General features: G+C 35.9%; 1 protein-coding gene and 1 non-coding gene across 3 annotated transcripts in view; one reads left to right on the plus strand and one right to left on the minus strand.

The window, feature by feature from the left end:
- NUBPL (nucleotide binding protein like) overlaps window positions 1–22,624 on the minus strand; it is a 243,544-nt gene that overhangs the window by 33,523 nt on the left and 187,397 nt on the right. For both annotated transcript variants that reach the window (XM_028506993.2, XM_036029455.1), the window contains one exon: window positions 21,320–21,413. In XM_028506993.2, the coding sequence (XP_028362794.1) occupies window positions 21,320–21,413 (94 nt within the window). The remainder of the gene's footprint in view (window positions 1–21,319; window positions 21,414–22,624) is intronic.
- Window positions 17,835–17,894, plus strand: LOC114493630. The gene has a single exon (XR_003684251.1). It is a non-coding gene; the product is annotated as a U7 small nuclear RNA (small nuclear RNA).

Here is a 22,624-nt window from a genome sequence, read left to right on the forward strand (position 1 = left end):
ATGGATCAATCTTATAGACAGAAAATCAACAAGGAGACAATGGCGTTAAACAACACACGAGGTCAAATGGATGTAATTGATATCTTTAGAGCATTTCACCCCAAAGCAGCAGAATATACATACTTTTCAAGTGCACATGAAATGTTTTCTAGGATAGACCACATGTTTGGACAGACAACGAGTCACAACAAATTTAGGAAGACTGAAATCATATCAAGCATCTTCACTGACCACAATGCTATGAAACTGGAAATCAATCACAAGAAGAACACCGAAAAACACTCAAAGACATGGAAGCTGAATAATGTGTTATTAAAAAGTGAATGGGTCAACAACAAGATCAAGGAATAAATCAAAAGATGCCTTGAAACAAATAAAAATGAGGACAAAACAATCCTAAACCTGTGGTATACTTGGAAAGCAATGATAAGAGGGAAATCTATATAGCATTGCAGGCTTATTAAACACACACACACACACGCATATATACACATACACACAGGAAAAAGCTCAAATAAACAATCTAACTTCACACTTAAAGGAACTTGAAAAAGAACAACAAATGAAGCATAAAGTGAGTAGAAGGAAGGAAATAATTAAGATCAGAGCAGAAATAAATGAAATAGAGTTTAAAAAAATGACACAAAAGAGCAACAATCCAAGAGCTGGTTCTTTGAAAAGATAAACAAGATTGATAAACCTATAACTAGACTCGTCAAGAAAGAAAGAAAGAAAGAAAGAGAGAAGACCTAGATAAACAAAATCAGAAATGAAAGAGGAGAAATAACAACTGATACCAAAGAAATACAAAGGATTGTAAGAAAATACTATGAACAATGATATGCTAACAAACTGGACAACCTGGACAAAATGGATAAATTCCTAAACACATACAATCTTCCAAAAGTAAATCAGGAAGAAACATGGAATTTGAAGAGACAGATTATGCCTAGTGAAATTGAAGCAGTAATCAAAAAAGTCCAATAAACAAAAGCCCTGGACCAGATGGCTTCTAAAGCCATTTGGTGGATCTTACCAAACATTTCTAGAAGGACTAACATCTCTCCTTCTCAAACTAATTCATAAAATTCAAGTGAAAGAAAGGCTCCCAAACTCACTTTACGAGGCTAGCATTATCCTAATTCCAAAACCAGATAAAGACACTAAAAAGGAAGAAAATTATAGGCCAATATCCCTGATGAACACAGACCCTAAAATCCTCAAAAAATATTAGCAAACCGATTACAGCAATGCATCAAAAAGATCATACACCATGATCAAGTGGGATTTATTCCAGGAATGCAAGGTCGGTACAATATTTGCAAATCAATAAATGTGATTCACCATATGAATAATATGAAGGATAAAACCACATATTTATATCAATAGATACAGAAAAAGCATTTGATAAAATCCAGCACCCATTTTAATACAAAAACTGTCAGTAAAGTGGAATTAGAGGGAATGTACCTAAACACAATACAGGCCATTTTTGACAAATCCGCTACCAGCATCATCCTAAATGGACAAAAACTATAAGCATTCCCCTTGTGATCAGGAACAAGACAGAGATGTCTACTTTCACCTCTCTTATTCAAAATAACAGTGGAGGTTCTCACTACAGCAATCAGACAAGAAGAAGAAATAAAGGCCATCCATATTGTAAAGGAAGAAGTAAAACTGTCATTATTTGCAGATGACATGATATTGTACATAGAAAACCCCAAAGATTCCACCAAGAAACTACTAGAACTGATAAATGAATTCAGCAAAGTAGCAGGATACAAAATTAATACACAGAAATCAGTTGCATTTTTATAGGCCAAACAACATATTAACAGAAAGGAAGATTAAGGAAACAATCCATTTACAATTGCTACAAAAAGAATAATACCTAGGAATAAATCTAACCCCCCAAAATGTAAAAGACTTGTATTCAGAAAAGTATGAGACACTGAAAAGACATTAAAGAAGATACAGTAAGTGGAAGCACATACCGTGTTCATGGATAGGAAGAATTAACATCCTTAAAATGTCCATGCTACCCAAAGCAATCTATAGATTCTATGCAATTCCCATCAAGATCCCAATGACATATTGCAAAGAACTAGAACAAATATTTCAAAAATTTATATGGAACCACAAAAGGCCCTGCATAGAAAGAGCGATCCTGAAAAAGAACAAAGTTGGAAGAATCATGGCTCTGAAATGTGAAACTATACTATAAAGCTATTGTAATCAAAACAGCATGTTACTGGCATAAAAACAGACACATAGGTCAAACAGAATAGAAAGCCCAGAAATAAACCTATCCCTTTATAGTCAATTAGTATTCAACAGAGGAAGCAACCACATACAATGGGCTAAAGATAGTTTATTCACTAAATGGTGTTGGGAAAATTGTACAGATAAATGCAGAAAAGTGAAACTAGACCACCTTCTTACATCACACACAAGAATAAATTCAAAATGGATCAAAGACTTAAATGTTAGACCTGAAACCATAAAAACCCTCGAAGAAAACATAGGCAGCATAATCTCAGACATTGCTCACAGCAATTTCTTATCGAATATTTCTCCCCAGGCAAGGGAATCAAAAGAAAAAATAAACAAGTGGGACTACATCAAATTAAAAAGGTTTTGCACAACAAAGGAAATAATCAACAAAATTAAAAAAACACAGTATGGGAGAACATATTCACCAATATATCTGATAAGGGGTTAATATACAAAATTTATAAAGAATTTACAAAAAAATAAATAACCCAATTAAAAAATGGGCAAAGGACCTGAACAGACACTTCTCCGAAGAGGACATGCAAATGGCAAATAGACATAAAAAGATGCTCAACATCACTAATCATCAGAGTAATGCAAATTCAAACCACAATGAGACATCATCTTACACCTGTTAGAATGGCTGTCATCAATAAAACAAACAAGTGCTGGCATGAGTGTGGAGAAAAGGGTACACTTTTGCAATGTTTTGGGGAATGTAGACTGGTGCAGCCACTGTGGAAAGCAATATAGAGATACCTCAAAAAATAAAAAAATGGATCTGCCTTTCGACTCAGCTATCCCATTTCTGGGACTATATCCAAAAGAACACAAAACACTAATTTGAAAGAACATAAGCACCCCTACGTTCATCACAGTGTTATTTACAATCGCCAAGATATGGAAGCAGTCCAAATGTCCATCAGTAGATGAGTGGATAAAACAACTATGGGACATTTACACAACAAAATATTGCTTGGCCATAAAAAAGGAGTAAATTTTACCCTTTGCAACAGTATAGGTGGACTTGGAGAATATTATGCTAAGTGAAATAAGCCAGTCAAAGAAAGACAAATACCACATGATCTCACTCATATGTGGAATCTAATGAACAAACTGAACTAACAAGGAAAATGGGGACAGATTCACAGATGGAGAGCAGATGACAGACAGCTAGTGTAGGTGGGAGAGATGTGAGGGGGAAGGGATTGAGCAAAAAAGAAAAAAGGACTCATGGACATGGATAACAGTATAGTTATTCTGGGAGCAGGCATAAATGAGAGGACTAAAGGGTGATGGAAATACAATAAAGATTAAATTTAAAAAAGGGAAAAATAAAAGAAGAAAATAACTAATTCAATCTAGGGAAGAAAAGAGGGAAGGTGATAATGAATAGGGTGAGGAAGCAGGAGATAAAGAGGCACAATAGGAAAAGTGTCCAGAAAGAGAAGATTCTGAAGCTCATTGCTAAATTTGTTACTATAGAAAACTCATGAGTGTGAAACACACTCTGGAGAATAGTTTTTTGGGGGCAAAACTACATGCTGAGCAAAATTTCAGATGCAGTATAGTGGTGGCCTGATCTAAGGTAGCACTGAAAGTAGGTGAAGATGGAGGCCCTCCTGATTCTCTATTACCCTGCAGAAATCAGATGGTTCTATGATATAGTGTTTTGAGAGAAAGTGCAATTTTTTCTTTAAGCAGAAACACCCAGAGGCCTGGCTATGATTTGCAGAATCTGAATTTCTTAAAGTTTGTGGTTTCTTCAAGATAGTAACCTAAAAAATAATTAGCAGAAACATATTCTGGGTAGCTCACCTGGGTAACCATCACCTTATAACTAAATCCACAATGCCACAACATTTCAGAGCCCCAAACCATCAGAGTGTCTCCAAGTGGCAGCAGTACTTCACCACAGCTAATGAAACAGGTAGGATTAACAATAAAAAACCGAGTGCACCAAGTGAAAGTCAAATGAGGAAATTTTCCGTCTGAGGGGATATTTTAAAGAGGTCAGGGTAGAGAAAAGTGGTAGCAGAACCAAGTTATCACAAAGCAGGTGGCAATACAGCAGGTCAAACTCAGAAGAACTGTGCAACAGCCACAAATTCATCTTGCAATCAGTATTTTCCTTTCAGTAAAAACTTCATCTTTCACATTATACTAATGTTATTCATTTGAATTTTATTGATTTTGTTTTATTTGTATTTAATTTGTAACCTTTTAATTTAAAAAAATTATATAACAGCTAAAAGCTTAAGGAATTTATGTGTGTACACCTATACAAAAGTCTTAGAATAAAAATAGGTCAATATGGAGATTATTTTCCCTTTAGAAGGAAAGTCTATCATTACTCAATTTAGAGAAACACTAGCCTTGAAATTCAAACATAATCAGAATTCACATTTTTATTCCATAGCCAACTACTTATGTGACTAGGGCAAGAAACTGAGATTCAGTTTCTTTATCTACAAAATGGCACAGTAATACTTAGGTCACAAGGTGACGTACTTAAGTGACCTAATGTACATGAGATGCTTGATGTGATGCCTGGAAAGGGTAAACATTCCGTAAATGGTAGTTGTTGTTAGTAATATCATCATTATTATCTTTATTATTATTAACAATAAAACATCTTAAGAGTTGCTGAGAAGGTCATTTTCACATCTGCCATCAGGCAGCTCATCCTGCTTTTCAAACTCCCCGTTGATCACTGCATCCTTGTATTTAGTTTTGCTCTGCCCATGAAACCAAACACTAGTCAACGTTCTTTCCACTCTTTTAAAGATGGATGAAAATCACTTCCAGAAAAAATTATACTCGTCTACTTTACACATCCAATATATTTTCACAATCCACCACCTTCTACATTCTGTTACCAATCTATTTCAGTGGTTTTTCATATCCAAGTATTCAGAAGGAATCTAATTCCAATTCTGCCTCCATCTAGCTGTGTGACTAACCTTGGACAAGCACTCAGAACCTCTCTAGATCTCAATTCCCTTAGCTGTAAAACCAAGAAAGGCATCCACCATCTCCAAGGTCTCAGCTAGCTCTCTGGCTATTTGACTTAGCATTCCTTCTCAACTATAGTTTGTTTCTGAAGCCATCCCTGTTGAGCCTGACAACTTCAGTAAACTTGTTTAAGTGAATGTGAAATGAACCTCCTCCAAGAATTTTGGCCCCTCAATCTCAGAGCCATTCTCTTTATATGTAAATGAAACCACCTTGAGTATTTCCTCCAAATTCTCTTATTAACTATATACTAGTATGTAGGGAGGTTTTCTATTGCATTTAGCTTTTATATAATATAAACACTTTATTGTTTTAAATATCCTTTGTCTATTATTCACATTACTACTACAATATAGTTTCATGACCACTTATGATATTTCTTATTTTTTAATCAAACAACATTGATGATACAATGACTTGCACAAAACAAAGAATCAGTGATTTAAACAATGTTCCTATATTTTCAAATCATTCATCCTAGGCTACGGTGGCATGAACTCTTAGTAACTTGAACCAGGAGTTAAGAGTTCTAGATTCTGTTTTTTTTTTTAACTATGCTAATGTACTATATAATCTTGAATAGCTCATTAAATCTCAACACATCTCAATTAACTCTTCTGTATAACAAACCTATTTCCATTGGTCCTATGTAAAGAGCTGTTCCATTATAAATATGTAAAAGTGTTATAAACATATTCAGTGACATTATTTTGATTGGAATTAAAGTGGCTTGGTTTTCTCTATAGTACTTAACTCTAACACTCTAACACGGTACTTAACTCTAACAGAGTAGGCATCTATGCCATCTGAGTTTCTTTGTCGAGTAATCTCAATAGCACCATTCATATATCAATTAATGACAACTTTGTGACAAGGACAATGATCATCTTCCGTGTCTCATCAAATGCTCACAAAACATGTAAACATTCCATTGGAACTACCAGCCTAATTTATAGAAGATCTTTTGGTTATGATTTTTTTCCTGAAATATACGTTAACTAAGTGTTTGATCACAGTAAATTAGTCTTCAGGAACTGTTCTGAGAAAAAATTTTCTAGACTTTTTCTTAAAGAACAAAAATATAATTCTCTCACACATAAATCACTACCTCTTTGGTTGTACCAAATTTTAATACATCATGTAAGTAACAATTGCAGACTGCCCCTATGAGGACCTTTACAATTTATAAGGAAATAAAGAAAAAAAAAAGCCCACAAAATCTTCAGTAAAAGTAAATGTAATGATTAATCAATTTGTGGATCACAACCCAGATTTTTAAATGTTAAGGAAATTACATAATTTTTTTCTTGTTAATATATCTCTTAACTTAAAATATGGTCTCCAAATATGGTATTTCATTTTATCTTTATGGTTTTTGGCTTTCTAATGTATACATTTTTTCTCAGGAATCATGGAACATGAACAAATATACATGAACCAATATGAACTACTTTAGATTCTTCCCCTTTGTACCATCACTAATGACATCACTTGTTTTGTGATGGAGGGTTTGTTAGAAAAATTGTGCTCCCTCTACTGACCATAAAGAATGTCAACAGGGTTTACAGGAACAAATAAATAGGAAGGACACATGGATAAAAACTAGGAGTGGGTGGAAATGGAAGGGAGGTGGGGAGGGCTGGGTGGGTGGGCTGGGATGAGAGTAAAAGATAGAAAATTGTACTTGAACAGCAATTAAAATAAAATTTAAAAAAAAGAATGTCAACAGCAACAAAGAGAATGTTAACTTTGCAATAAATGAGATTATTTTCTGGGAAAGAAGCATAGTATAAAATATCTACCTTAAGGTGAATTTCTTTTTTTTTTTTTTTTTTTTTAAAGATTTTATTTATTTATTTTTTTTTAGAGAGGGAAGGGAGGGAGGGAGGGAGGGAGGGAGAGGGAGAGAGAGAGAAACATCAATGTGCGGTTGCTGGGGGTTATGGCCTGCAACCCAGGAATGTACCCTGGCTGGGAATCGAACCTGGGACACTTTGGTTCCCAGCCCGTGCTCAATCCACTGAGCTACGCCAGCCAGGAAGGTGAATTTCTTTTCTAAAAAATACATTTTATTGATTATGCTATTACAGTTATCCCAATTTTGCCCCCTTTCCCCTCTCCTCTGGGTACACTGATTCCCTCCAGCAATCCCCCCTTAGTTCATGTCCATGGGCCGGCCTATAAGTGCTTTGCCTTCTCTGTTTCCTATACTATTCTTAACATCCCCCTATTTTGTACCTAGTAATTATATTTCTTAATCCTTACACCTTGCCCCTCATTATCCCCCTTCCACATCCCACCTGATAACCCTTCAAATGATCTCCATATCTATGATTCTGTTCCTGTTCTGGTTGTTTGCTTAGTTTGTTTTTTTTAGATTCAACTGTTGATAGTTATCAACAGGGTTTACAGGAACAAATAAATATGAAGAACACATGGACAAAAACTAGGAGTGGAACAAATAAATCTGTTACCATTTTAATGTTCATAGATTTGATCTTCTGTTTCTAAAATAAGTCACTTTAACATTTCATGTAGTAATGGCTTGGTGATGATGAACTCCTTTAGCTTTACCTTGTCTGAGAAGCACTTTATCTGCCCTTCCATTCTAAATGATAGCTTTGCTGGATAGAGTAATCTTGGATGTAGGTCCTTGCCTTTCATGACTTGGAAGACTTCTTTCCAGCCAGCCCCTTCTTGCCTATAAGGTCTCTTTTGAGAAATCAGCTGACAGTCTGATGGGAACTACTTTGTAGGTAACTTTGTTCTTTTCTCTTGCTGCTTTTAAGATTCTCTCTTTATCTTTAACCTTTAGCATTTTAATTATGATGTGTCATGGTGTGGTCCTCTTCAGGTCCATCTTGTTTGGGACTCTCTGTGCTTCCTGGACTTGTATGTCTATTTCCTTCACCAAATTAGGGAAGTGTTCTTTCATTATTTTTTCAAATATGTTTTCAATTTCTTGCTCTTCCTCTTCTCCTTTTGGCATCCTTTTATGATGCCCTCTCGTTCTATGATTTGGATGTTGGCATGTTTGGTGATGTCCCAGAGGCACCTTATACTATCCTTGTTTTTTCAAGTTTTTTTTTCTTCTTGCTGTTCTGATTGAATGCTTACTTCTTATGTTTCAAATCATTGATCTGAATCCTGGCTTCATCCCTTCCACTGTTGGTCCCCTGTAGATTTTTCATTATTTCACTTAGTCTAACCTTCATTTCTTCCTGGGTCTTTTCTATTTGTATTTTTGCAATACACAATGCATTCTTTGAGCATCCTGATCACCAGTGTTTTGCACTCTGCATCTGACAGGTTGGTTATCTCTGTTGCATTTAGTTCTTTTTCTGGGGTTTTGTTCTGTTCCTTCATTTGGACCTTATTTCTTTGTCTCCTCAATTTGGCAGCCTCCCTGTGCTTGTTTCTGTGTACTAGGTAGAGCTGGTCTGAGTCTCTGTCTTAGTACTGTGGCCTGTTGTAGAAAAGGCACCATAAATTGGGTGGGGGCAGAGCCTTAGCTAATCACCAGCTCGGAGTCACCCGTTTCACCACTCTATGGCTCTGTGTCGGGGGAGGGCTCGGATAGGGAACAATGCCACTGCCTGGCCTCTGGAGGTTTGCCCAGCACTCATTCTTTGCAACTGGTGCCTTTTCAGCTACTGCCTGATGGTGAATCCAGAGGGGATAGGTCTGCATATGTTTTAAGTCTGTGTGGACCCTTTAAGCACAGTCTCCTGAAAATCCAGTAGTTTCTTTTGCTACCCCAAGCCCCACAAGTTTTTACAGCCAGAAGTTATGGCAATTTATGTTCCTGACACTGGAACCCTAAACTGTGTGATCTGACCCATTGCTGGGATGCTGGCTTCTAAAGTATCCCTTCCAATTTTTATCCACCACCCATTCTGCCGCCACCACCTATCTGCACTACACTGCAACTCCACACCTTTCTGTCCGTCTCCACATGCACCCCACCTACCTGTCTAGATGAGGGTGGCTTCTTTAAATCCTTGGTAGTTGGACTTCCATACAGCTCAATTTTCTGATGGTTCTGGTGTTATTTGTTTTGAAGTCTACTTGTAAGTCTTCCTGTGGTTGTGCGAGGAGGCAAAGAATGTTTAGCTATGCCTCCATCATGACTGGAAGTACCACTCAAGGTGAATTTTCTATCTACTTTCTAGGTCCAAATGACTATATAGTATTGTTTAAATGCTGTTTACAAAGTTGTAGTTTTTAAAGGCTTTTAATCAGCTGAGATTTACTATAAAAGGTTAATTTACTAAAAAAGGATTCTGGCAAATATGTAAACATCCTAAAATGTAATTATCTAGAGTATCGCCTTTAATTGCTAATTCTCTTGACTACTAAGAGTAAAATCTACTCGTAACTGCATATGTGGATTTGGGTAGTAGTTCAAAGTAGTTAACCATTTAAAATAGATTATTCCAGATGTTAGGATGATCATAATTACACCAGTGTGGAACTATTCAACTATGCCATTCTAAGTCTCCAGGGCACAAACTATATCTAATTCCCATGCTTGACTGAGAAACTTCAGTGTTGGAACCTAATAAATGTATACAACAAAAACTGCTTGTAATCATACATGGAGAGTCATTTTATGTCTTACAACTCTTGAGTAAGTCAAGGTAAAGTCAACTAAGATTAAAAAAAAACAAATTACTGCTGTATAGTTGATGCTTACAGTACTCTAATATTTAGTACTCCTGATTATCCTTGATTTACTTAAAGATAGTTGTAGTCAAAGAAAATAATCATTCAACTTCTGTTAGCTTAAATAATAACAAATAAATAACAAAAAATATAATACATAATAACAAATATACAATTGTTTATTAAGTAGATTGGCTTTGGTATATTTTTAGCTCTCCCATTTTTCTCTTCTAAAATCCCCAAACTTCCTTAATTAGAAACATTATTTCCTATAAGATCAAGAAATGTCCACTAATATTAGTATCAGATTAAGTAAAATGTGATTAAAAAGGCAAATTCACTTCTAATGTGCCCACAGACTATTTCAACAGGAAATACACCTAATTATTTCATGAGTCACTGTTTTGGACTCTGTGCTCCATTCCAACAGGGTAGAAAATTGACTGTAGTCACAAAGGAGATATGTTTTTATTAATATAAAGATGAATCATTATTTTGCTCACTTTAGAAATGAATTTTGTCACAGGAAATTATGTCCACTGCTGCCAAAAAGAATTAATAAAACACAGTAACTAGTAGAAACCACAGGATTTCAAAGTCATTGGTGAGAGAGAACAAGTGTACTTTGGAACTTGAAGAATTTAATTTCGTCAAAGGAATCTGGATGCGTACCTGTTATTTAAGGACAAAGATTGGCTCTGCAATAATTGAGTCAACAGGTAAGGAGCTTACAATCACCTCACCTTACTGATGTTAACAATGAATTCACCAGGGCTGTGCAGCCTGCCTTTCACTGAGGAACCACTGGAGAAAAAGGGAGAATTTCAGAGGTTCTGAAGAGCTTGAGCTGGAACCAGTTCTCTCATGCTCACACTAGCTCTCTTCTCTCTCTTCTTTCTCACTTCTCTCTCACATTTTCTCATCCTTCCCCACACTTCTAATGTTTCCAGTATGGTTAAGGTAAAATTCTCGCTTCTTTCCAGTGTTCCATCCATCTTCATGCGGATAAGTGAACACCGTGGGGAGCCTACTCATTGTGCACACGTCTCTACAACTCAGAAAGCTCTTTTGCTTCGATTTAATATTTTGCATTTCAAATTCTTTTAGATGCACATAGAGTCCAGCCTGCCCATGCTCAGTGAGCCACCCCTGAAGGCTGCTTAATAACTGAACACACCCCTTTTTATACACATTCTTTCTCTAATGCAAACTCCAGAGAGGAAAACTGCTTCTCCCTGATTACTTAACCACCTAACTTTATTTAACCAGGTATATTTCAGGATATAGAGACCGAAACTTTATATGGAAAGGCTTTGCTACATTTCCAAATACCGTCATACTTAAGATGTGAAGACATTCTCAGAGCTACATTTCAGGTTCTGATCAAATATCTAACATCTATGACCAAGCACATCATGTGACTTGTATTTTTTCTACATGTAAATATTTAATGGATTTAAAAGTAGTTTTTAATAGGAATCTGACTACCATTATACTATTCATTGAACTATAAGACATTAAGGAATTTTAGCTGTCGGTCACATCATGAAGTGCCCAGAAATTCTTAAAAGACAAAACTGAATGAACTACCTCAGAAGCCTCCTATCTAAACACAGGCTAAGATAACCAAGAAATTCAAACATCAGATAAGCTGGTCTCGACAAAGTGACTGTGAACACTGACTATATATATAAGAATCGTTTGGGAAAGCTTTTTAAATCCTGGGTCTTTAGTTCTCAGACGATTTCTTTGAACAGTTAACTAACACAGTATAAACTCTACCTGTACTATTGGGTTGGCCAAAAAGTCTGTTACTATTTTTACCATAAAACAAAAGACACATTTTTCATTTTCACCAATAACTTTATTGATTTAGATATTTTTGAGTATGTCAGCTATCTCCAGCTATTGGCTTCTAGTGGGTAGAGGCCAGTAGTGCTGCTAAACATCTTCCAATGCATAAGACAGCCCCACAGCAAAGAGTTATTTGACCAAAACGTCAATACTACCAGGAAACTTGGCAAACCACTTTTGACACGTTCAATCAGTCACAGCACCTTCTCCATACACTGTGCAAGTCTTTTTTGTGTGTGTGTTTCAGTTGCATTTTTACCTTTCTTGAAATAATAAAGTGTAATATGCTGAAAATGTTGCATATTTCCTTCCATCTTAAATATTAAAATGGCTGCACAAAAATTCACCAGTTTTTGGTTTTAAAAAAAATGCACTCTGATATGACAGCTGTCACAATACAACCTAACAAAATTGTTTTGAATGAAGACAACTAAGCATTACTAGAGCCATCATATGGAAAAAAACATAATGGACTTTTTGGCCAAACCAATATATGTTTGACCTAAATATAAGAGCCCTGAAAAGTTTATTTCTTCTTAAATTGCATTTGGAAACATTGTTGTTCATTAATCAATGGTATTATAATTAATTGTATAGTTTGAATTCCAATCTAACAAGGACTAAAGTTCCACATTGAGTACCAGAAGTGCCCTAAAAGATAAAACCCTGAAATTCAGTTTCTAGTCTTTAACACTTGGCTACAATTTATGGGACAACAAATTTATTTTGTACATAATTTTATAATGTTATGAATAAAACAATAACTCTCTTCTACATCATGCTATTCTTGCCAAATATTCATTACTTATAACTCTACTCAACATTTGCACAGAAATATAGTGCACCTGGAAGAAGTCTAAAATTGTCTCTTTTAAAGTTTCTTTCTTCAACTCGAAAGCATAACTGAAGATCTAATATCTTTGAATACTAGGCAAAGGATGACCTAAGTCTTCCATGTTTAAGATACAAGCATGCTTCTGGCTTTAGAGTTTGAGGTCATTATAAATTACAAAATTATAAGAGACACATAGCACTAAAATCCAAAGTAGCCAGGTTTGGGGGGGTTTTTTGAGTTTTTAATAGTTTTCCAAAAGATTCATATTGGTTAGCTTTAAAGAATTATTCTTTCAATTTAAAAACAACTAAGAAAGGAAAAAACAGTTATTTGAAAAAATAAAATATTTTATTTACTTTACCTAAATGAAACTACTATGTTTCTTCAGTTTTAAAGAGTAAATACCAGATAAGCAAGGAAACTATTTCAAGTGATGGCTTGTGGTCATTCACTTATCTAACAACGGCAGTAATATCTCTGATCCTCTGAACTCCGCTCAGGCTTCATATTATAAAAAGTCCAAATTGGCAGTCAAAGAGTATTACCATAAAAGAGATAATCGATTAGGATCAGCAAAATGTTGATAGAGGGGAAAATACCAATGTGGACCTGTATAGCTTTTCCTTAAGAATTTCTGATGAGTGAACAGGAATTCAGTTACTGCAGCAATAGGCCCAATTGCTACAAGCAATGTGTCTTTAAACAACGATTGAAATATTAAGGTGGCTTAATTTAAAATTCCTACTTTATCTCATTTAAATGAATGAGGGGCAAAGAGGCCTCTGGCTTTCTTCCCATCTATAAGCTCCTGACAGGAAGGGTTTTAGACAGGAAGAAAGGGCATCGTCTCATTTTCATAGTGTAACACCTGCTACATTATGAATGTCTGCTAGTGCAGCTTGCCTTGAGCCCATAGATACTTAGCATGTTATGTAGCTGACGACTCTGACATGCACAGTAGCTTCTCCCTCTCTAGGAGAAAGAAATCAAAACAGGAAGCACACGAGGATGATCTGGCTGTTTTCTGTGTTATTTCTGCCTTTTCCCTGGAAGAGAGAGAGGACAAAGAATGGGCTCTGATGGCTCTCCTCTCAACTGCTCAGTCCTTGCCTTGCTATTATAAGAATACTTTCCAAAAGTGTCATTCCCGCATCAATCTTTACTTAATTAAGTGAAGGGGAGCTTTTCTCATGAATCTTTCCTATCAAAATAAACTCTTTATCCACTATTCCCCACTATACAAAATATACTTATATCATTGCTTACCTACAATATAAATATTCTGTTCACAAATCTGATGACAGAACAGTTTTGCCTTGCGATTGTATGGATTTTCATTAATTTGATTGTACCACTGCTATCTCTATTAGCTTGCAAATTTAGAGGCAGAAATATTTGCTTGGTGGGTGGGAGGGGGACAAAAAAAAAAGAAGTATTTGCCTTGTGTTTCATCTCTTCCAAGCCACTAATTCACAATTATAATGACAACCATGAAGAAGAGAAGCTCTTCTGGGTATTTCCCATATAATAACTGCATTACACTTCCTTTCCTTCCCAAGCTCTGCTTCATCCTCCACCAGCCTTTGTCCCCATCAGTGCCTGGGTAGCTGACCTCTGTGGACTGTATCACCAGAGTTTTCTTACCCTCTGGCTTCCTGAAGGGATCTGCCACTAGGAGGTACTGGCAAAATCTGAGACTGTGAGAGGTGAAAAAGGTTGGAGTATTATTACCTACCTCACACACTGCTTCTCCATGCCTTGCGGGAGTTCTGGCCTTGCCTGTGTTCCTCTGCGGTCACAGATCCCAACAGGTAGCCTCTCTTCCATGGCTCCAGCAATTGCTAGGCTGCACTGACACAGTTCACTCCCTTGCCCCTTTAGGCAGAGGGACAGTGGCTACTTCTTACTAGCATTAGTCTCTGGCACTTGACCATCTCTTGTTAGCTTCATTAATGCTGCCCACACCTCTGTAACTGGTCCTTTCATTAAATTCTGTTCTGTTAGTTCTTTTCAAGGTGTGTCATCCATACCTGTTAGGCCCCTGACTGATATAGCACCTTAATATAAATAACTTACTAAAACTCTCCAGTCTCTCGAAAAAGAAAATATGCTTCATGTGAAGCATAAACTCCTCAATGAATTCCAACAGGAAAAATCAAATTAAACTAATCTTCAGGTAGTCAGACAGAGGACCTCAGTTGGAGCAAAGGAAGAAAAAAATACTTTAAGTAACATCTATTAGAATTCAAATACTAGCACACAAATACTAGCACACTAGCACAGTGTATATATTTTCAAAAATTTCAAGGAACTTCAGTGTTCTTCAAATAAATATTAATCCTCTTCTATTATTCAGTAATTCTTAAGAGTTCATCACTATGCATTTTTAAAAAACCCAGATGTCAACCCTAGACTCTATCCAATTCAGTATATGGCAATAATTTACAAGCTAAACAAACAAACAAAAAAAAACAAGCAAAAACTCAGCAAAGTGTATCACCAAAAAATAAATAAAAGTAGTACAAAAAATAATAAAATAAAACCAGCACTGATACTTCTGCCTCTTCCCCTTGACAAGCTTAACAAGACAAGAGCAAATCCAAAAACTGTAACTGGTTATTTCCCATCCTCTATCCTGCCTCCTTTCCCTCTAGCAATTATTACAACTACCAGGTATTTGTAATAAGTAATGATTCAGAAGTCCCTGTAAGCTCAAATTTAAATCATTAGCCATTAATATTGCTGTCAACACATTTATCAGTGTTGTTGCTACACAACATTTAATACAAGTAAGAGGATGACTTTTTCCCTTTGACGTTTCTTCTTATAATGAGCCTGTCATCCAGACCATGGAAGAAAATGGAACACATACAAAAGTTGCTAATTAGCATTCAGAAAGAGGATCTTTTTGCTTGTACAGGTCTGTCTCCATGAATTTTCCAAAAGGATGTCTCTTTCCAAGTATAAAACATTTAATTTCATTCTCAACATGGCTTTGAGAAATGCAAAGTTGATATAAAGGCTCTTTCTAATTCAACATTTCACCTCCCCCCAAAAAAACTCTTTTAAAGTGTTCAAGTATTTTCTAAAAAATGCCATATATTTACATGAAGTTTAAATTCATTCTCTCATTTGATCCTTGTAAGTCTGTGGGATAGTCAGTATTCTACAGGTCAAGCAGGATAAAAAGTCAGAAAGGTAGGTAGTATCTGGCTAAACATCCTTGCAAGTAAAAAGCAGAATTTCTTATTATTATCTTACAATGGAGCAATGCTAGTGATTCTCACTAGTAATTTAATACAGAGCCTGCATGAAACCAAATAGCAAGTGCTAACATGCATAAATATCTCAGAAACCAAAATAAAGTTAATACTAAAAGATATCAACTCACAAGAATAGTATATATAGCACAGGGAAAATAACAGCATAAATAAATACAAATGGAAATGTATTTTTTTCTCAAAGGGAGAGTGACATAAAAATGCATGTTTTTAAATAAATGCTTTATTTAACTTATACATAGTAAAAACTGAGTAACAGCAGTCGGAGTCAGAGAGATCACAGGAATGAGTTAGCAGGATGGTAAGAAAGATGAGGGACAAATCTGTTCACATAACAGTGAGAACTAGTCAACTAGCCTTGTCATTCATTCAACCAATATTAACTGCATAATCCATTGTCCAAAGTACTCTAAGAAATACTATGATGAACAAGAAAAAATTCTTGCATTCAAGCAACTTACAGCTTAGTTGGGGAGATAATACACATACACCGATAAAACATTCATTAATTCAACATTTCCTGAGTAGTTACAGGAAGGCACTGAGTTTGGCACTGTGAGAAATACAAAAATAAAAGATGCTCCAGGAAGTGACAGTTTGGCACAGAAGATAACACAGTTTTGCAGATTATGAATGGAGAACATGAGAAGGTCTAAGTAAAATTCTATGTGAATTCCAAAAAGGGAGACATGATTCCTAACTAGGGGTCTGGGGAAAATAACAAGGAGTAGAGATTTGAAATAAAAGGTATGCTGGACTTGGGTACCCACCGACTGGGGAGGAAAGACATTCTAAGTGAGGATCAAATGTCTGCAAAGACAATGACTTTGGAAAGTAAAGGGAAGAGGGAGGGGGCAGTGAGTACATAAAGTTTGGGGTAAAGATCCCAGGTTATGTGCAAGTTACTGGGAAGGATGGGGAAGTCAAATCCAGGGAATTCAAATGGGAGTCTAAAAAAGTTAGGTGGTTGATGATATATGGGGCATAGGAAAAAGTAGCACATAAAGTACAAAGAATTCTAAAGTCAATGGTAAGAAGAAAGGAAAGTCAGGTTCATAATTACAGAGTAGATAATTCACTTAGGCCTAGAAAGGCAGGCATGATTCTCACAGGTTGTTCTAGATTATACAAATTGATGAAAGCCATGAATCAAACAAGGCCAGAAACTCTTTGGTTGGTACCCTTCCCTCTAAGTCCTGGGAACTAACTCAATTTTAGTATTTTTTTAGATATGTTAGCTGTGAAATAACATAGGCCTGAATAAAACCAAACCTCAGGAATAAAGTCTTTAACAAACACACACACAGACACAATCACATGCACCCCCTACCAACTCCCCCTTACATCCTTTTTGCTAGGATACTTCTATTTTTTGCTATTTCTTCTAGTTACAAAATTAATATATGTTTCACCTCAGACAATCTAGTCTTTTCATTGATATTAATTTTAATATTGACATAAAACATAGTTGTTTTTTTTTACAACAACAGCTTCAATTCCATACTGAGGGCCAGTGTGCCTGGAAACTAGCCAAATGCCCAAGGCCAGTATGATCAGCCCAAAGATAATATTGGCCTTTCCAAGAACCATTTGGGGCTCTACTACTAAATGTCAAAGAGATTGCTTATATACCACCTCCAGGCCTCTCGAATGTATGAGTTAAAGAGCCCCAAAGTAATCTCTCAAGAGACAAAAAAGAAAAAGAAAAAGAAAAAGGAAAGGAAAGGAAACCCTGAATATAGTAAACACTGATATAGACCGTTGGTTGTATACTCATCATATAAAGGTGCACAGGTTTAAACATATTCGTAGATAAATTTATTTTTATCAGAGATTACCTAGATTACAGTAATTTCAACCTAAATGAATTTGAATGGACTACAACTAAACTCAGAAAACCAATGAGTCAGTGTTTATAGCACTTCTGGAATTTCTCTAGTAGGTCTTTTGGTTCTCACAAAACCAATTAGTCAAATAGAGTTGGATTTTGTATGAGGGTAGTTTGATGTAGAGGTTAAGAACGTGAAGTATAAACTCAATCAGAACTGATATGAACCTTAGCTATGACTGACTGCAACTGTGTGAGCTTGGGAGAGTTACTGAATCCTTCAAAGATTTAAGAAAATAGAGAAACACTTATGATAATTAAAAAATTAACACATGGCTGCCCTGGCTGGTGTAGCTTAGTGGATTGAGTGCCAGCCTGTGAACCAAAGGGTCTCCAGTTCGATTCCCAGTCAGGGCACATGCCTGGGTTGCAGGCCAGGTCCCCAGGAGGGGGCACGTGAGAGGCAACCACACATTGATGTAGCTATCCCTCCCTCTTTCTCCCTCCTTTCCGCCCTGTCTAAAAGTAAAATAAATAATATCTTTAAAATAAATAAATAAAATTAATATATTGAAGGCTATCAATAAATGGCAGTTTATTAATAATAAACAATCATCACCAATTTATAGAGAACTTTATTATCCTTAAAGAATTAGTGCTATTTACTTTTTAAATTATAAAAATACACATGTTCATTTTTTAAAAATTTAAACAAAAAGAAACAATAATTTCATTGTCATAGTCCAATAACAACTAAGCTTCTGTATTTGCAAAGGCATCTATAGTACTTGTTCCTACTTTTTTTTTTTTCTTAATGGACCAGATTTGGGAGTTGAAATGTATGTTAGGTTACCATAATAGAAATATAGAACACTAGAAGTTTCATTCTCAAATTTCTTCCCCTTAGGGAGACCAAGAAAAAGCAAAGCAGACCAGGTATGTCTTTGTATACCTGTCTATAGCAGACCAGGTACGCTATCTTGAATGCTCTACAATGTACCATAATATTCTTTAAGGCTCAACTCTGTGAAGTATTTCACAATTCCCCTCAAACCCATGATCTCTTCTTCCCTGATCCCCCATATCTCTCATATAGCACTTCTCATTCCCTGCATTGTAGCTATCCATGTTCTTTTCTTACCCGCTACTCCCTCCTCCCGCCCTTCTCCTTGCTCTGTCTCCTAGAGCTGGGGCTTTAAAACTGAGGACTGTGAGCCTCCTGAAATTATACAAAAAAGTCGTGTTTCTGTAGGTACAAATACCTTTTCCTGGAGAAAATCCACATATTCATCAAATTCTCAAAAAGGGTCTGAGAACCCTGGCTGGTGTGGTGCAGTTGGAGGATCAGCCTGTTCACCAAAATGTTGGGGGTTCTATTTGCAGTCAGGGCACATACTTATGCTGCCAGTTCAATCTCCGGTTGGGGAACATATGATTTGTCCTAGGTGATATGGCTCAGTTGGTTGGAGCATCGCCCCATAAACCAAAAGGTCGTTGGTTCATTTCCCAGTCAGGGAACATGCCTAGGTTGCAGGTTCAGTCCCCAGTTGGGGCATGTATGGGAGGTATCTGATTACTGTTCCTCTCCCTCCATTTCCCTCTCTCTAAAATCAATGGGTATGTCCTCAGGTGAGGGTAAAAACAAAAGAAAGATCTGGGACTCATAAAAGGTATAGAACCCTAGTCTAGGGAAAGATGTGACATAATTCTTGTTAGATCCTCTACAGGGCCTAGCATCTGCCTATATAGAGAGAGAAACATTTGTTGGTTTAAAATTGTATTAATAAATGATAAAATCAATGCAAGGTTTTGTTTAATGCAATATTTTAAATTAATATTTCTCATATAATTACCTCATTCTCTCATCTTAATAATAAACAGTCTCTGAAAGGAGAATCATGGTTACCAGGGCCTATGGGGAGGAGGAAATCACGAGTTATTGTTTAATGGGTTCAGTTTCAGTTTGGGAGGATGAGAAAGTTCAGGAGATGGATGGTGGTGGTGATTGCATAACAATGTGAATGTACTTAATGTCACTAAACTGTACGTGTATATTTTATTGCAATAAAAAAATACAACTTTTTATTCTCATATAACATTAATCACCTATTACAAGGCAGACTCTTCATCAGATGAAAGGAATAAGAAATACATTGGTTAAATTTTAGGATATAAGAAAGAAATCCTCAAAGGAGAAGCAAATCTTAACCCCAGTCTACACGTTGTTGGTTTTAGAGCGTAAGCACAAATTAAAACTGGGTGATACAATCATAAATCCAAACAGACAAGCTTTTATCTGGGTAAACAAGGGTAAATTGCTTGGGCACTTCAGTTTATCTGTGTGAAGCAAATTAAATTTTTTCAAGGTACCAAGTCACAACTCAGGAAAGAAATGAAAATGTAGTCCAAGTTTATCAATGTATTATCCACATGAATAATATAAGCATTTTGGATACCTGCAATAGGCATTTCAACGTGTCAGGAACACATTTTATTCAATAAACATTTAGTGAGTATTCTTAAGCCTAAGAACTATGTAAGTCTCAAAACTACTTAAAAAAGAAAAAGTAGGCCATACAGTATGCTGATTATAAAGAAGAAGAATTATTTTCCTATGGTACTTCACCCTACTCCCAACTCATACTTCAGAGCCTGCCTCACTAAAGAAAGTTTGATTCCATTAGGTTACAAATATATTTAAACATCAAAAATATTCATATTAATATGCTATATTGATATTTCCAAACAATGTGTATATGTTATCAAAAACATAAATTCCAAACCTTTTGATGATTAAATGTCAATGATATTGCTTGGTTATTTATTACCAATAAATAACTGATTTGCAAAGACATTTAAATATTCCATTATCTTTCTAAAAGTCCTCATATATAAGAGAGATTCACAAATATTTCCTCAGTGGAATCTAGGTAAGAGTCACTTAAAAACAGAGTTAACATAAAAACTGACTATGAAATTCCCTATCATAAAAAAAGATATCCCCTACTATAATGAAGTATTGTGTATTCAAAGTAAACTAATGTGTTTATTGCTCTCTTGACTTTAACATCAAATAATTAGCAGAATATACTGGGAGTAAAAGAGAGAAAACTGTATTTGAACAATGATTAAAATAAAATTAAAAAAATAACAATTAGCAGAATATAAAATTTTTCCATAGTTAAATTTATCAAAAAGCCAAATTTTCCTAATATTTACTTGTTCAGGAGTATGCACTCAATAAGTATTACATAGTACCTGGCATGCATCAGGCACTATGCTGTAAGTGCTGGACAGCTGTGGACCCCAAGTAGCCATATCCTACCTAAACATGACTGCTTTTCCAGAACACAGATTTACATCACCACCTCAAGTGTCTTTGTGTTTTTGAAAACAACCGTTCTGATAATAGTTCGAAAAATTTAATTCATGAACCTGATCTCTGATTATGTTTATTAAGATATAAACATTTTTTGCCTGTTAGGGAGTTTGTTTTTCTGTAAGGCAGCAAGCAGCACACCATCAAAGACAGCACAAATTACTTTATTAAACTTTAAGATTTACCTGAAATGGGAACATTCTGTGAGACCGATAACTGCACATCTCCAGTTCCTGGTGGCATGTCAACAACTAAATAGTCCAGTTGGCCCCAATCTACCTAAAAATCAAGATGACACAAATAACATCATTGTATAACAACTGCAGTAATAATAGACAACAGCTTTCACTTGAGCTATTACCAAAAGCCAGGGACTGTGCTGAGGATAATATGTGAAAGGTAAATAAATGAATCAATAAGAGACAGTCCCTAACTCTAGCAGACCTCTGAATGAGAAGGTTAAATTTCCAAATGGTGTCCTCGTCCCCACTACACATGTACACAAATGGTGAACACATTTCACAATGGCTTCATTCAGGACCGACCATTTATTTTCACTGGGAACAGCTGTATTTTACCCAAGAAAACCTTAGCTTTTTGTACTTTGGAGAAAAGCCTCAGCACTTCCTATGCCAGATACTAATAGAAGTTTTAAAAGTTTATTGTTTTTCCTTTATAAAACACAAAAATAATGAAAACCTAAAGTTAACAGTAAGAAAATTTTAGAGGTATGAGTTCCAATAATACAAAGTTTTGATTGTTTCTTTCCAGGCATTTTTCTAAGCATCCATGTCTAGAAAATTCAGCTATATAACCAAGTCCTTAAGGCTCAGCCTCAATCTAGACAGGTCTCAAGGGTGCCCCAGGCTCCTTTCTCCTCAGATAGTTTCTCCAAGTCCCCAGTCTCAGTGCATGGCGGGCCCTAGGATCCTCTCAGTTGCTAAAGGGAGAAGCTTGGAATCATTTTTTAATTTCTTCCTTTCCCTCACTATCCCAGTCACTTACATTTTGCCTTCTAAAAATCTCCCCAATGTATCTACTTCTCTCTTCCCTACTGCCAGAACCCAACAGAGGCCACAACCATCTTTCTCTAAAGCCTCTGAACCAATCTCTGCTCCAGCACTGTCTGTCTAGCCTATTCCTAACACCAATGAAAAATGGTCTATCTAAAATGCAAGTCTGATAGGGTCACTTTTTGTTTAAAACTCTTCTATTGCTTTTAGGACAAAGTCAGAGCTTAAGCTCCAGAGAACTTTTCTTGGTCTTCTTCACTTGCTAATGCCTCCTCATTCTTCAGATGCCAGCTTGAAACTGACTTCCCCTAACTTCTGTTAGATAAGGTATGGTGTTCCTACTGTGTACTTCTCCTATTCGTTCATTCGTTCGTTCGTTCATTCATTTATTCACTCAACCACTCAATCATTCACTCACTCACTCAACATATGTTTATTGAGTATCTACCATATATTAGGCATTGAGCTAGGTATTGA

This window comes from Phyllostomus discolor, chromosome 1, assembly GCF_004126475.2.
Source record: "Phyllostomus discolor isolate MPI-MPIP mPhyDis1 chromosome 1, mPhyDis1.pri.v3, whole genome shotgun sequence".
In the NCBI taxonomy this organism is placed as follows: Eukaryota; Metazoa; Chordata; class Mammalia; order Chiroptera; family Phyllostomidae; genus Phyllostomus; species Phyllostomus discolor.